The sequence below is a fragment of the Pseudophryne corroboree genome, chromosome 4, assembly GCF_028390025.1.
Source record: "Pseudophryne corroboree isolate aPseCor3 chromosome 4, aPseCor3.hap2, whole genome shotgun sequence".
NCBI lineage: Eukaryota > Metazoa > Chordata > Amphibia > Anura > Myobatrachidae > Pseudophryne > Pseudophryne corroboree.
In genome coordinates this window covers 502,908,064-502,924,467 of record NC_086447.1, presented here as the reverse complement: position 1 = coordinate 502,924,467, position 16,404 = coordinate 502,908,064, and the positions used below count along the sequence as shown (strand labels likewise).

General features: G+C 44.6%; 1 protein-coding gene across 1 annotated transcript in view; it reads right to left on the bottom strand.

Annotated features, from left to right (window-relative positions):
* The window catches only part of NT5DC1 (5'-nucleotidase domain containing 1), a 702,933-nt gene that overhangs the window by 178,101 nt on the left and 508,428 nt on the right, over window positions 1–16,404 (bottom strand). The window contains exons 7-8 of the mRNA XM_063917166.1: window positions 9,827–10,001; window positions 1,884–1,981 (exon numbers count right to left, since the gene is read on the bottom strand). Coding sequence (XP_063773236.1) covers window positions 1,884–1,981; window positions 9,827–10,001 — 273 coding nt within the window. The remainder of the gene's footprint in view (window positions 1–1,883; window positions 1,982–9,826; window positions 10,002–16,404) is intronic.

Here is a 16,404-nt window from a genome sequence, read left to right as displayed (position 1 = left end):
AAGTCTTTAGAGAAAATCAGGAGAGCTCCCCTAGTGTGTGACCCATCACTCCTGGGCACAAAGTCTAACTGAGGTCTGGAGGAGGGGCATAGAGGGAGGAGCCATTTCACACCCAGTTTAAGTCTTTATAGTGTGCCCAGGCTCCTGCGGATCCGTCTATACCCCATGGTCCTTTTGGAGTCCCCAGCATCCTCTAGGACGTATAAGAGTGATTATCCAACGACTGCACATGTATAGCATTAGCATTGCGCATGTGCGAGAGGTAATAGCAACAGATAATGCGTACAGATCGTAATCGCATAAACTAGGTTAGGGGGTGCTGGGCTAAAGCTTTGCCTAGGGTGCAGAGAGATCTTGCACTGGCCCTGTCTACAGATTCTATTGTGTTTTACCCGTCTGTATACCAGGGTAGCAATTCCATGAATTTCAAATTGCATTGAATCTCTCATTTCTCTCTCCTCTAGCTCATGGTAGTTTGAAAGTAAACTTTCATTTTTCTACCATATTCCTATGTAATCTCTCTCCTGAAGCTCAGCCTCTGTTCATCTTTGGCATCAGCCTTGCAGGGTGTCTTAAACTAGGTCCACACTGTACAATATATTACGTATAGGGACTTGGTTCTGATAATTATAATTCCTGATCACCACTTATCATGCAATAAGAAATCATTGAGATCCTAAGCTCTCTCTCTGAGAGTTTTGCAATCTGTAGCCAATCAAAGCATTCCGGAGCTTGATAAATTCAGCATTTTAACAGCACCCATACAAACCTACTTTGATACTGAAATGAGGGGTTCACGCTGTGGTACCACATCCTTGCATTTTCTGGGGGGCCTTGGTATTTTTTGGTAGCCATGAAAATGTGTGTTTTCTGGGGATATCCTTCAAATATTATTTGCTAATTATGCCTATTAGACCATTAGTAGCTCCTGGCCACTGTAGTTTATAGGGGGGTACACACGGAGCGATAATTTAAGCAATCTGACTAGATTTCTTAGATTTTCAGCAAGATCGCTCCGTATGTAGCACCCTCAGCGATAGCGATGCGCGGCCCCGCGCGGCGCTATCGCTGATGCTAGATTGGCCTGCATGCAGGCCAATCTAGCGGGTCGCTCACTTCACCCGCTGGGTGAAATGAGCGGCCCCCCCGTCTCCCCCCGCACGCTCAGCACACATCGCGCTGTGCTGAGCGCCGGGAGAAATGTGTGCTGAGCGGTTCGCTCAGCACACATCTCTCCCACATCGGGCCGTGAGTACTGGCCTTATGACTATGTTCACTTGACACTGATATGGTCAGGCACAGCTGAAGAAGTCTGTGGTACTAATTCACAGAGTAAACTCTGAAATTGGCCATATTGTACAGTAGTTATCCTGATTAGGATGCTAAAAATTCCAGGATTACAGTAGTATATTACATTTTAGGAAGCATCATCTACTTTACAAAGTAAAATGAGGATTCATCCAATAAGATTATTTATCACATGCAAAACTGGAACACTTTCTAGCAAAGAGGAATAGATTATTTAAAGGTACATTTACTAAGCAGTGATAAGAATGGAGAAGTGAGCCAGTGGAGAAATTTCCCCATCAACCAATCAGCAGCTCTGTATCATACTATAGTATGCAAATTATAGATGTTACTTCAGTACTGATTGTTTGCCATGGGCAACTTCTCCGCTGGCTCACTTCTCCGCTCTTATCACTGCTTAGTAAATGTACCCCTTAGTCCCACTTACAGCAGGAGAGAGTAAACTGTTCAACATATCAATGACCTCTTCAGTATAATGAAGATGATCATGTATCAACAATACTTAAATGCAGATTTACATTTTGTAATGTAATTATTACAACGTTAGACTGTTGAGCCATACAGGGCAAACTTACCAAGAGTCCAGAATGGTCTTTGTTGTGGTATAAGTGAGAAAAATCCTGGCTTTAAGGCATTGGTAATTATTATGTCAAAGAGTTCTTCAAAATCCTTCCTAATGAACAAAAACATCCTCAATAAATTACTGCTGATCATTAGATATGCCTATATAATATATGTACAGTAGTGACCAATATTGTGGAAACCTTTTGTACAATGTGCATTTTTGAAGTTTAACAGCTTATAGCACTAATATACACTGCTCAAAAAAAATAAAGGGAACACTAAAATTACACATCCTAGATCTGAATGAATGAAATATTCTTATTAAATACTTTGTTCTTTATATACTGTGGTTGAATGTGCTGACAACAAAATCACACAAAAATTATCAATGGAAATCAAATTTATTAACCCATGGAGGTCTGGATTTGGAGTCACACTCAAAATTGAAGTGGAAAAACACACTACAGGCTGATCCAACTTTGATGTAATGTCCTTAAAACAAATCAAAATGAGGCTCAGTAGTGTGTGTGGCCTCCGCGTGCCTGTATGACCGCCCTACAACGCCTGGGCATGCTCCTGATGAGGTGGCGGATGATCTCCTGAGGGATCTCCTCCCAGACCTGGACTAAAGCATCCGCCAACTCCTGGACAGTCTGTGGTGCAATGTGGCGTTGGTGGACGGAGCGAGACATGATGTCCCAGATGTGCTCAATTGGATTCAGGTCTGGGGAACGGGCGGCCAGTCCATAGCATCAATGCCTTCGTCTTGCAGGAACTGCTGACACACTCCAGCCACATGAGGTCTAGCATTGTCTTGCATTAGGAGGAACCCAGGGCCAACCGCACCAGCATATGGTCTCACAATGGGTCTGAGGATCTCATCTCGGTACCTAATGGCAGTCAGGCTACCTCTGGCGAGCACATGGAGGGCTGTGCGGCCCCCCAAAGAAATGCCACCCCACACCATTACTGACCCACTGCCAAACCGGTCATGCTGGAGGATGTTGCAGGCAGCAGAACGTTCTCCTTGGTGTCTCCAGACTCTGTCACGTCTGTCACATGTGCTCAGTGAGAACCTGCTTTCATCTGTGAAGAGCAAAGGGCGCCAGTGAGGAATTTGCCAATCTTGGTGTTCTCTGGCAAATGCCAAACGTCCTGCACAGTGTTGGGCTGTAAGCACAACCCCCACCTGTGGACGTCGGGCCCTCATACCACCCTCATGGAGTCTGTTTCTGATCGTTTGAGTAGACACATGCACATTTGTGGCTTGCTGGAGGTCATTTTGCAGGGCTCTGGCAGTGCTCCTCCTGTTCCTCCTTGCACAACGGTAGTGGTCCTGCTGCTGGGCTGTTGCCCTCCTACGGCTTCCTCCACATCTCCTGATGTACTGGCCTGTCTCCTGGTAGCGCCTCCATGCTCTGGACACTACGCTGACAGATACAGCAAACCTTCTTGCCACAGCGCGCATTGATGTGCCATCCTGGAATAGCTGCACTACCTGAGCCACATGTGTGGGTTGTAGACTCCGTCTCATGCTACCACTAGAGTGAAAGCACCGCCAGCTTTCAAAAGTGACCAAAACATCAGCCAGAAAGCATAGGAGCTGAGAAGTGGTCTGTTGTCACCACCTGCAGAACAACTCCTTTATTGGGGGTGTCTTGCTGATTGCCTATAATTCCCACCTGTTGTCTATTCCATTTGCACAACAGCATGTGAAATTGATTGTCAATCAGTGTTGCTTCCTAAGTGGACAGTTTGATTTCACAGAAGTGTGATTGACTTGGAGTTACATTGTGTTGTTTAAGTATTCCCTTTATTTTTTGGAGCAGTGTATTTTATATTATACCAAAAAGCACACATCATTACAACGGCAAATTAATTTAGAACATAATACAACATAATACAATGAACTTTATAACAAAATGTTACATTTTGAAAACAGTTATACGTACTGAACTGTGGGAAAGTACCATTGGCGTTTCTATAATGGGTGCAATGTGTGCGGTTTAGACAGACCCCTGGATCAAGGGGGGCCCACACCGCACACATTGCACCCATTTCAATACTTACCTATATGGAGTCCAGCATTCAAGAACTGCGTCGCGGTGGAAATCGCCGCCAAAATGGCACCTTAAATCTTCACTAAGTAAGCAGTCCAGGAGCGCCACCTCTGTTATTGTTGCATATGGATGGGGTCTGTGAGCCCCTAGGAGTGCACCCTGGAAATTAAGGTTGGTGCTTACAGGGGAGTGCCGGATAATGGGAGTACATACATATATAAGAATCACTTTCGTATTATAAAAGCATATGTTGATACTGTACCAGATTTCCTCATTCAGCACAAATTAGAGAAACGGTAACATGGATTAAGCAATGTCACCTTTTAAATATAATTATGCTTAAATGGGTGTGATACAGGATCCCCCGAACCCTAACTCACCTGGGGTGGCGGCTAGGACTAAGAGAGTGGAGGGGGTGGCTAGGCCTAAGACTCGGGGGTTACGGCCAGTGCTTAAAGTGGTCCTAGAGAGGTGGTGGAACTCACCCCTTCCTCGCCAAGGCGCCCATGTAATAAAGTTATTGCCACAACAAAGGTGCGTGGTCTCAAAAAGAAAGGGTCGTGGTCACACAATAGTAATAATGCCCACAGTAGTAGCACCCTGTAATACACATAATGCCCACAGCAGTAGCGCCCTTTATACAATGCCCACAGTAGTAGTGCTCCTTTATACAATGCCCACAGTAGTAGTGCTCCTTATGCACTGTCCACTGTACTGGTAGTGCCCACAGTAGTAGTGCCCCTTACATAGAGCCCATAGTAGTGGTACCCCTTATGCAATGCCCGCAATAGTAGTGCCCCTTATGTTCCCAGGAGTGATGCCCCTTATGAAGTGCCCTCTTTACAATGCCCTCATTAGTAGTGACCCCAGTAGTAATGCCCTTAATGGTAATGCCCCTGTGTAGTATTGCCCCCCAGTAGTAATGTTGCCTGTAGTAATGCCCCCAGTTGTTTAGCCCCATGTAGTTTATCCCCAGTAGTTATGCCCCAGTGGTATATGTCCCTGCAGTTATGACCCCAGTAGTTTAGCCCCCATGTAGTTTGTCCGTTAGTAATGCCCCCAGTAGTTTGCCCACTTGTAGTTTAGCACCCAGTAGTAATGCCCCCTGTAGTATGTCCACTTGTAGTTTAGCCCCTGTAGTTATGCCCCCTTGTGGATTAGCCCCCAGTAGTAATGCTCCCAAGTAGTAATGCCCCCAGTAGTTTAACCACTGTAGTTATGCCCCCAGTAGTTTAGCCCCCCTGTAGTAATGCCCCAAGTAGTAATGCCCCTGTAGTTATATTCCCAGTAGTAATGCCCTCCTGTAGTTTGCCCCCAGAAGTAATGCCCTCCTGCTAATGCCCCCATTAGTTAGCCCCCGTTAGTAATGCCCCCAGCAGTTAGCCCCGTTAGTAATGCCCCAGTAGTAAGCCCCCATTAGTAATGCCCCCAGTAGTTAGCCCCCATGTAGTTTGCCCCCTTGTAGTTTAGCCCCCCAGTAGTTTAGCCCCAAGTAGTAATGCCCCCAAGTAGTAATGCCCCCAGTAGTTTAACCCCAGTAGTTATGCCCCAAGTAGTTTAGCACCCCTGCAGTTTGCCCCCAAGTAGTAATGTACCTGTAGTTATGCCCCCAGTAGTAATGCCCCTGTAGTTATACCCCCAGTAGTAATGCCCTCCTGTAGTTTACCGCCAGTAGTTAGCACCCATTAGTAATGCCCCCAGTAGCTTTCCCCCTTGTAGATTGCCCACAGTAATTTGCCCCCAGTAGTAAAGCCCCCAGTAGTAATGCCCCCAGTAGTAATGCCCTCAGTAGTAATGCCCACAGTAGTAAAGCCCCCAGTAGTAAAGCCCCCCAGTAGTAAAGCCCCCCAGTAAATGCGCCACTACACATACAAAAAACAAAACATATACCACCATACTCACCGAGCCCCGCTCCCACGTCCGACCGCTGCAGTCCTTCCGGTGTCTCTCCCATAGCCTACACTGACAGAGCCGGAAAGCTGGAGCTCCTGCCTCTGGCTGCCCGTTGTGGAGAGGGAGCCGGGAGCCCGCTGGTAAAACAATCTCAGCGGGCGCCCAGCATCTTTCAGCAGCGCCGGAGGAGGCGGAACTGCGTTCCGTCTCCAAGTGCAACTGACGGAACGCAGTTCCGCCACGTTCCGGCTCACTTTAACACCTGGTGATGGCTATGGCTAACCCCCCTCTAGTGCCTAACCCTAACCTAACCCCCCCACCGGGTCCTAACCAAAACAGTGGCCCCGATACTTACTTTCAGGATGTCTGCATTCGTTGTTACAGTGCCGGGATTCCAAGTGGTGTTGGGATTCTGGCGTTGGTCACATGACAGTCGGCATCTCGGCCTACGGGATGCTATCCGCATCCCGCTTAAACATGCCTTTATTTGCCTCTTTAAAGTAATGACTGGATTTTGTACATTGTCAGTGGAAATGTAACATACAAGCTACATTAAATTGTTAGAAGCAAAAAGCTACAGTAATGTAAATGTATGGAGAACGAAGAAATAGTGCACCCTGATTTAAAATCTTAATACTGTATCTTTCAGACATGGATATCAAATTGCACTCATCCTATTTACATGAAAGACAAGCTGTGGACATTCATTTTTAATCCCGTATGTGTATCGGTATATTTGTGATTCTCATCCTATATAATAAAAGACTAATACCCCTTTCACACCGCAGCTTATACCCGGTATTATGCCGTTTTAACTGGCTTCCTAAACGGTCAAGCTGCGATGTGAAAGGGTCCCTTTCAATTTACCGTTTTCAAAATACCGGTATTTTGAAACGGTAAAAAAGAAGGGTCCTACCCGTTTCAGTCCCATTTCACTGTGCAGTGTGAAAGGGTCTGAAACGGTATTTGCAAGCCCCAGCAGGTCATAGGCTGTCTCCATGTGTGATGTCAGCAGCCACAACCAGGAAACAGCTTGGAAAACACAGGAGACACATGTGAGAGTGGCTTTATAAACGTTTAGACTGCAAAGCCATTATAAAATGTCTAATTGGAGTGATGAAGAGGTGAGGGAGCTGCTTTAGGATCAGAGGGGATGAGGAAATCTCCTGCCAAATTACTGGGACAGTCAAGGATACCCTCATATATAAAAACATAGCAAAAATGCTTCAAGCTGCTGGGTTCCATCGTACGACTATCCAAATTATTAATAATGAATTAATTAATAATTATTAATAATGTGTGGGCCAGAAAAGTCCATTTATAATGACAACCACTGTTTTCTATGGGTGAAACGGGTTCAGTGTGAAAGGTACCAAAACGGTAATGAAATGGTAATTTACTGGTTACAACATGAGATGTGAAAGGGGTTTAACTGCTCAGACCCGTTTCAAATACCATTTCAAAAGCAGGTTTTGCGATGTGAAAGCAGCATAACACTGCTCCTCATCTCTAAGGCAGGAATTCAAGTGTTTTGCTCACCAGCGGACAATAGATGGCGCCTGACGGAGCAAATCAATTGTTGCTCCTTTCGGGCGCACACAGCCGCTGGCGCTGACATTACTGTTATGTTATTTCGTCATTTTGCAGGGCTGGTATTAGTATATTATAAACTTTTATAGTTGTTATAAAAAATCATGAGTTTATGGTGTATTGTTTCTTCATTAAAAATGTCTAGGTTCCTCTTTATTGATACAAATGTCCATCATATTTTTGCGATACTACCAAAATATAAGAATAAACATGTATTAAAAAATCAAGATAACTAAAATAATAATAAATGAAAACACAAAGCTTTCAGCATTCTTTTAAATTTTATTAACTGTTTTACTTTTATACTATATAATTTTATCCTTCCATTCATATTATCTTGTACTAAACATTTTAGTATTTGTTAACATCTGTAGTTATATAAATGACTTTTTATCATCTACCCATCCATTTTCATTTATATTTAAAGCATCTGTACTGTATTTTTATTAATTTTGAATTGTTATATTTTAGTAACATTAAAATCATATAAATACTGTATGTATCTCATTTGGTAATGAGAAAACAATGCTCACTTTTGCACCCGCTGTCACGATCCGGGTAATTTCTCGTCAATACTTACCTTCTAAATGCCTCCTGAGACTGTCCCAGCATTCCAAGCCCGGATTCCATCTGTGCTGTCTGCATGCAGCACACTGCATCCCATTGTCTCAGGTCTCATCACTGTGATTCTGGCAGCATCAGGGTTAAATTTCACATGCAGGTTCCAAACAGACTTTCCCTCCAAAAGCTAACATGGGCGCAGCCATGTTTTCCTAATCACGTTACCTTTCAGACTATCAGCTGCACTCTGCTCTCAGCCTGATTACCCAGCAGCTGTACTCTGGTCTCTGGTTAATTGCCCAGCCAATACCTGCTTTCCAGCAGGTATAAATATCCTGTTCCTGGGCTGGGAAGCAGTCAGTGCTTCAATGGTCATCCCAGTCTCTCCTGTTTGTGTTGATTGTTGTCTGCAAAACTCCACTGGAGACTGGCACCAATTCCTATCCTCACGGTGCAGCCTGACTCCGCAGTATCCTAATATTGCACCCTGCGTTTGAACAGATTACTTGCACACCAGCTCTCAGCATTCCAGCTTCCAGCGGTGCCCTGTCTCAGTATTAGTAATCTGCGCACTCAAGCATCTCCAACATATTCTTCGCTCTCAAGCTACATTAGTGCGCTCCTGCACTAACCACTCAGCTCTCCTGTTAGACCAGTCCCATCTGGTAACACCCGGCAGTTTACAGTCACCAGCTTCCGCTTTCCATCTGCTACCTAATGCATAGGTGTTGGTAAGGACATACCATCTCCAATTCCTTAAAGACTGTTCCTACGTTATACCACACCTAAAGACTGCCTGTATGCACTCCTGAGAACTGCCGACATATACCTGTGAGCTTAGTTTCAATAAACCTTTTAAACTTATCCTCTGTTGTCGTGGTCACGCCTTCGTGCTTGGTGCTGCAGGTCCACACGTATGTCTAGGAGTCCTATCTCACCACCCAAGTTTACATACACCTCAGCCCCTACAACTGAGGCTTCCCACAGCCGACACCAACCCTCAGTTGTAACACCAGTGTTCTTTTATAATGAGAGGTTAGCTTGATTTGTGAAACGCCAAAACTGAAGTAAACAATGATGTTTTTATTAGCCCTTTTAACATTAGTAAAATATAGGAATAAAGATGGAATACTTTTGTTCTATCCATGCCAGTGGGAAAACAGCCTTAAAACTAGCTGCAGTATAGGTCACACAATCAATATCGGACCCGGTTCTAGAGGTGCGTGTAATGTCGATGTTGGACACAGCGGCGCCATTGTTTGCCAGTGTGCATGTGCCAAAGACACACTGCACATGCGCAGTGATTAGTTAGAGATTGCGGACAGACAAATGATTTATTTACAAAGTGAGTGACAGCTAGTCATAGTTTGTGTGAGGTAATGGGGCTGGTTAGAAAAATGCAGGCGTGTCAGGATCATTTTTTGTGGGTCCCATAATCAACCACTATGAATTGTTATGTAACGGGAAAGGTCCTGGCGCCATAGGTGAGACGCTCATTCTGAGAAAGCATAGGGTGGCTGGTGCGACCTATATGCCTCTGATGTTCCTGCTTTTGTACATAAATGGCGGATGTGAGACACCAGCTCTGTGCACGGCAGCTGAGCCATTACCATATTTATGGAATTCTGCTGTGAATGAAATCATAGCTTCGCATGCAACTGTCTGCACATCTTAATTAGACCGCTTATGGGCCTCACAGAATACTATGAACTTTTTTCACATTATTACCTAGTAATCAATCAATGGAGAAAAAAATGGACATAAAAAATATAGCATCATAAAAGATTAACACAATGGACACTTACTGAGAAAACTATACAAATATTAAAGGGAGTAATATTATAACTCACCCCAAGATATGCTCACACAAAAGTCGGCAGTAGTCACTATGTGAGCTAGTGATTAATAATATCAGTTTTCCAGCATTTTTCAGACTCTTGATCCAGTTCTTAACGGAATCGGGACATGGCTTTAAATATTTGCTTGGGTCCTTTTTAACAGTTGGAAAATATGTTCCACAATTTTCTGAAACAAAGACACAGTATGCATTACATTACTTTGCATTACATTGATGTTCAAATATACTTTTGTTTTCATTATTATTATTAAACAGGAATAATCAAAATATCACTTTTCAGAAACAAATGTGATAAAACATTGCATCCTGTATGGTGCTAGACACAACTCCCAAACATTTCTTTTTTATGAATTACAAAAATGTATTCAATGGGCTCTGGTCTTTAGTTCGACAGTAAGTAGGTCGACACTGTCTAGGTCGACCACTATTGGTGGATGGTAAGTAGGTCGACATGGTTGCTAGGTCGACAGGGACTCTAGGTCGACATGACATAAGGTCCACATGAGTTTTTTTTTTAATTTTTTTTAATTTTTAGAACTTTTTCATACTTTATGATCCCTACGTGGACTACAATCGGGAACGGTAACCTTTTTTGAAAAAGCAGCAGGTTTTTGCTGCGAAACGCTTCAGTTGTGCTCCCTGGTCACCCCACTTCATTGGATGGACTTCATCTTTGCCTGAACCAACTGGACTCTTTCAATATCCACTGGATTTTTACAAGGGATTGGACTACACCTACAAGCCACCGTAGCTCTGGTGAGGACCCTACAGTCAATACAGCTCCTATTGTGGGACTACTATTCCTCCAACAGTGCCAGTGTATCATTCACCTCTCCCCAGACTGCGCGTCAGTCACATCAATTACCAGTGGAACTTGCACATATTTATGTCCGGAACATCGTAGGAACAGGCACGAGTCAAAAAACATCCTAGAGTAACTATTAGCATAATTGTTTTTTATTGTATGTCTTTTAATATTTTTAGATTAAATGTTATAAATTTCTGACAATCCATCTGTGTTATTAGTTAAGCGCTACCTCCTATTCTTGTTTTTGTTTCTCTATGTACATAGGTCTGACTCACCTATTCTAGGTAGCAGCTCTTTTCTATTAGAAACACAGTCCCAGTTGCGCCCATTTTACTTCTTGGTAGTTTTCTTCTTGACGATATACACTGTGCATGTCTGCAGGGTAGGCACTGATTCCCATCCCCCATACAGTATGCAGGATAAGCACTGATACCCCCCCCCCCCTCCCCACCCAAAATGTGCTTTGACCCTCCCATACACGTTGCAGGGAGAGTACTGACCCTCACACTCCAATATGTGACCCCCAACTACACACTGTGCAGGTTCAGTGATGCCCCCCATACAGTATGCAGGATAAGTACTTACACCCCCCTCCAATATGTGCTCTGCCCCCCCCCCCCCCTTCCGTCTCGTACACCTTGCAGGGTGAGCACTGACCCTCACTCCCAATATGTGCTTTGTAACCCCCCCATTATACACTGTGCAGGGTGACCACTGACCCTTACCCCCAGTATGTGCTCTGATCCACCCAAACACTGAGCAGGCTGAGTACTGTGACCCCCGCCACCCCACTATACACCATGCACTGTGAGTGCTGACCCTCACTCCCCAATATGTGCTCTGACCTATGCCTACACTGTGCAGGCTGAGTACTGTGACGCCCCCCCCCCCACTATACACTGTGCCCGGTGAGCACCTGACCCTCATCCCCCAATATATGCTTTGACCCCCACACTGTACTAGTTGAATTCTTTGACCCCTCCCCCCACAAACTATACACCGTGCACTGTGAGCGCTGACCCTTATCCCCCAATATGTGCTCTGATTCCCCACCCACCATACTATGTGCAGGGTGCACACTGTAACACCCCAATATTTATTCACTGTGATGAACCCCTCCCCCCCACACACACCCTATGCAGTTCTGTGTACTAACTCCCTCATCATGGGCTCTGTACCCCCATTCCACCCCCCCCAGCACACACATTATACAGTATGCAAGGTGAGTATCTATTAAGGTTAAGAGCTAACTTACCTGCACTGCAAATACAGTAGGTCAGCATAAAGATACATACAGTACATTCTTCCTGATTATAGTAATGCAGAGATCTCAGTTGCATACACTCATATAGCATATGTACATGAGGGGAGGAGCGTGGGGAGTTATAGCCTCCTGAAGGGACTGATTGAACAAGATCCATTTGTCGCTGCAGTTTTCAGTTATACAAAGCAGGAAAATGACAGGTGTCATTATATAAGGTAAATATTCACACTTTTGCTAAATGTTTTTCAGCTTTCTGCATAGCAGAAAATATTAAGTGCTGTAGAGAGCAATGGCAAACTTGAATGCCATTACATCACGCCACACTAGTGATAACGGAGTTATACGTGGATCATATGTTGTGTCAGAATATATTAATTCTAGACAGGGTTAGTTCATGATTACTGAATTGTCATATTCACACAGTTATTCAGAGCATTCAACCAGGGGCGTAACTAGAACTTTATGGGCTCCATAGCAAAATCTTGGAATGGCCCTCCTGATCCCCCAGCCTTTGTTACTACAATGCCCCTTAGGGACAGGAGAGGGGAGTGAGAGAGAAAGAGGGTGCCAGGGGGAAAGAGAGAGATAAAGAGTGAGATGAGCAGGATATAGCGGGAGAGAGAGAGAGAGAAAGGGTTTTCATGGAAAAAGAGGGAATGAGAGAAAGAGGGAGAGACAGTGTCAGGGATAGAGAGTAAGAGAGTAGCGATAGAGAGCAGGGGCGGATTGGGAACAAAAAGCGGCCCTGGAAAAATTTGTACTAGTGGCCCCGCATGGGCAGCACCAGAGGTGTAAGGTCTACCCATGGGCCGTGGCAGCAGTACTTCCCCCCAAGACTTTCCAGATAGTGGGCATGTCCAGCATCAAGGGGGAAGTTAAAAAGAAATAAAATTAAATGTTATGAGCACATTATATGATACACCTTCAGAATTTAGGAAACTATATCATTCTTTAGAAAGATATATTTTCTTGCTTATTACACCAACCGTATCCCAATCACTATTCACTCAATCTTATATGTCAGCCAAGCAGGCAGACAGAGCATACACTAGATCACAGGTTCTCAAACTCGGTCCTCAGGACCCCACACAGTGCATGTTTTGCAGGTCTCCTGACAGAACGCAAGTGAAATAATTAGCTCCACCTGTGGATCTTTTAAAATGCGTCTGTGAGTAATTAATACACCTGTGCACTTGCTGGGTTACCTGCAAAACATTCACTGTGTGGGGTCCTGAGGACCGAGTTTGAGAACCACTGCACTAAATCATCTGCAATCACAGGCTAAGTGGCAAAGTCATTTTCATATATGCAAATTATTTTGCATCTTATTCATTATGTCTATCAAAAGGACCACATGTCCTCAAACAAAAAAGGCCCCCATGGTGCGTCGGCCCACCGGGAATCTTCCCTGAAAACCCTATGGCCAATCCGCCTCTGATAGAGAGTGTTAGGAAGAGAGGGGGAGGGGGGAGAGAGAGAGGGAGAAACAGTGAGCAGGAGAGACACTACTTGACTACAGCAGGTGGACGCCTAGACAGACAGATGGACAGGGGATGGACGGACGGGGGCATGGGCAAACAGATGGAGGGACAGAGCACCATATGGAGGCATAGACGGACGTTGGCGGCATTGAAGGCCGGATGGACGGACGGAGCACAATATGGAAGCATGGATGGATGGGAGGTGGAATAGATGGACAGACGAACAGACATAGCACCATATGGGGGCATAGATGGACAAACAGATGGACGGGAGGGGGCATAGATGGACAGACGAACAGACAGAGCACGATATGGGAGTATAGATGGATGGACAGAAGGGGGCATATACAGACAAATAGACAGAAAGAGCATTATATGGGGGTATAAATGGATGGACGAGAGGGAGCATAGATGGAGGGATGGAAAGAGGCATGGGCAGACAGATGGACAGACAGAGCACCATTTGGAGGCGTAGACAGAAAGGCGAACAGACAGGAAGAGGTATAGACGGACAGATGGAAGGGGGCATAGATGGATGGATGAGAGGGAGCATAGACAGACAGATATAGCTGGACCCCCTAACTATATAAGGTGCAGGGGATGCAGCTGTTATGGGGCTTGGCAGCTTGGGGGGACCCGAAGGCAAGCCCACTGCACCCTCTAAAATGTATTATTATAAAAAATAAAAAAATTTCACTTTTTTATTTTTATTTACTGTTGTCACGACGGGTTTGGGACCCCGCAGTGTACATCAGCAGGTTTGGGCCCCCCAAGCCCCAGAGCCCCATAGCAGCTGCACACTCTATAGGTACCCCACTGCATTCAAAAGATATTATTACTTAACTCTAGGTGATATATTTATTAACATGCAAGATTTTACAAGTGGAGATGTTTCCTCGTAAGCCCTACAAGATGAGAAAAACCTACAACAGTTCAAGGCGACATCTACATAGCTCATGCAATCACCGTAGGACAACAGTGAGAGTTTGTCCAATGCCTACCACTTCTTGAAACAACGTGAGTTTGTATGTACTCTCTTGCAAACTCAAGTACTAGTGCGTTACACACTGTTATAGCACTTTTGTCATCCACATATTTTTTGGCTATTTGAGCACATTACTGGAAGAATGTATCAAAAGGAATATAAACACTTATTGATCAAAGACAGCGCTGTAACCTCCCCCTTCTCTCCACATACTACGCCTGAGGGGCCATTGCAAGGCTCCTGCTGCTCTATCTGTTCCCCAAAGGAACCTGGCACCAGTTATCCACATCTCCATGGTTGCTAAGGGCAACATTTCCACTTTGGTAAATATACCCCTAGGAGTGATTCACTACATATATTATATATTGAATAAATACAGAGAGTTTACGGTGGAGACAATATTTTAATTCACTCACACTTGATTCACTTTTATCATGTCACCTTATATTTTGCTGACCTATTTTTGATATGTTTTCATTTTTTTACTCCCCAGAGTATTGATATGACTTACTGAAGTTATTATTATACTCTTTAGGGTAAATTTACTAAGATGGGAGTTCTATTTAAGATGGGATGTTGCCCATAGCAACCAATCAGATTTTACTTATTTATCTAGCACCTTCTAAAGCAGGCATTCCCAACCATGGTCCTCAAGACACACTAATACCCCTTTCACACAGCCATAAATTTCCCGGGTTAAAACACATGAACGCGCATCAACCCGGGATATTTCTTGGTGTGAAAGGGTACAGGGACAAAAACCCGGGATTTCTGTCCCTGCATTTCAACCCTGCAATCGACCAGGGTTGGTCCCGGGATGATCCCTGGACCCTGGACAGTGTGAATGGTGCAGGGACATGTCCCACCTTCCCGAGTTGCCTCTGCTGATGCTGATTGGCTATTCAGGGCACTTCCTGGTCTTGTGGTTTTTCTGAGACGCCCATTTTCAGAAAATGCAGGGCCATCCCGGGTTCAGTATGAAAGGTGCAGACCCGGGATGTCTCGGAAAAAATGCTGGTGTGAAAGGTGCCAACCCGGGAATGTCCCTGCATGAGCCCGTGGCAGAATTCCCGGGTTTTGTCCCTGCATTTCTGGTGTGAAAGGGGTATAACAGTGCAGGTTTTAGTGCTATCCAGGCTTCAGCACAGGTGACTTAATTAGTAGCTCAGTTATTTTGATTTAACCATCTGTGCTGCAGCCTGGATATCACTAAAACCTGCACTGTTGGTGTGCCTTGAGGACCATGGTTGGGAATGCCTGTTCTAAAGGGTATCCGGTCTCTAGGTCGACCACACTTAGGTTGATAGTCGTTAGGTCGGCCACTATAGGTCGACATGGTCACTAGGTCGACATGACAAAAGGTGGACATGAGTTTTTCACTTTTTTTTTCATTTGTTAAAACTTTTTCATACTTTACGATCCACGTGGACTACGATTGGGAATGGTAACCTGTGCCGAGCGCAGCGAGGTACCTTGTGCGAGGGGACACGGTGCACTACTTGGGGTTCCTGGATACTCTACGAAGAAAACGACACCAATATTTTTTAAAAACTCTTATCAACCCTTTGTCATGTCGACCTTATTCAGGGCGACCTCATGCTTGTGTCGACCTATTTTGTGGGTCATCTTAGTCACTGTTGACCAGTAGTGGTCAGCCTAGACACTGTTGACCTAAGTGTGGTCGACTCTATGAACCACACCCTTCTAGAAGATAATACCTGGAATCTAATTGGTTGCTATGGGCAACATCTCATCTTAAATAGCACTCCAATCTTAGTAAATTTACCCCTTTCAGTCTGTGAGTGCCCCTTATAGGAATACTTTCTTTTCTTTGATATCTGTTAATTTTATTCCTGGGTGATGTATCTGATAATATTACTGTATAATATATAATTGGGGGAAAGATTAAATATTAATTATCATCATCTGTGCGGACATTTTCCTCCTAGGGCTTTGCCAATTGATAAACACAAGGGAAGTGGTTTGTAGCTGCATTTACATAAACTTGCAGACGGGCAACCACAAATAAACG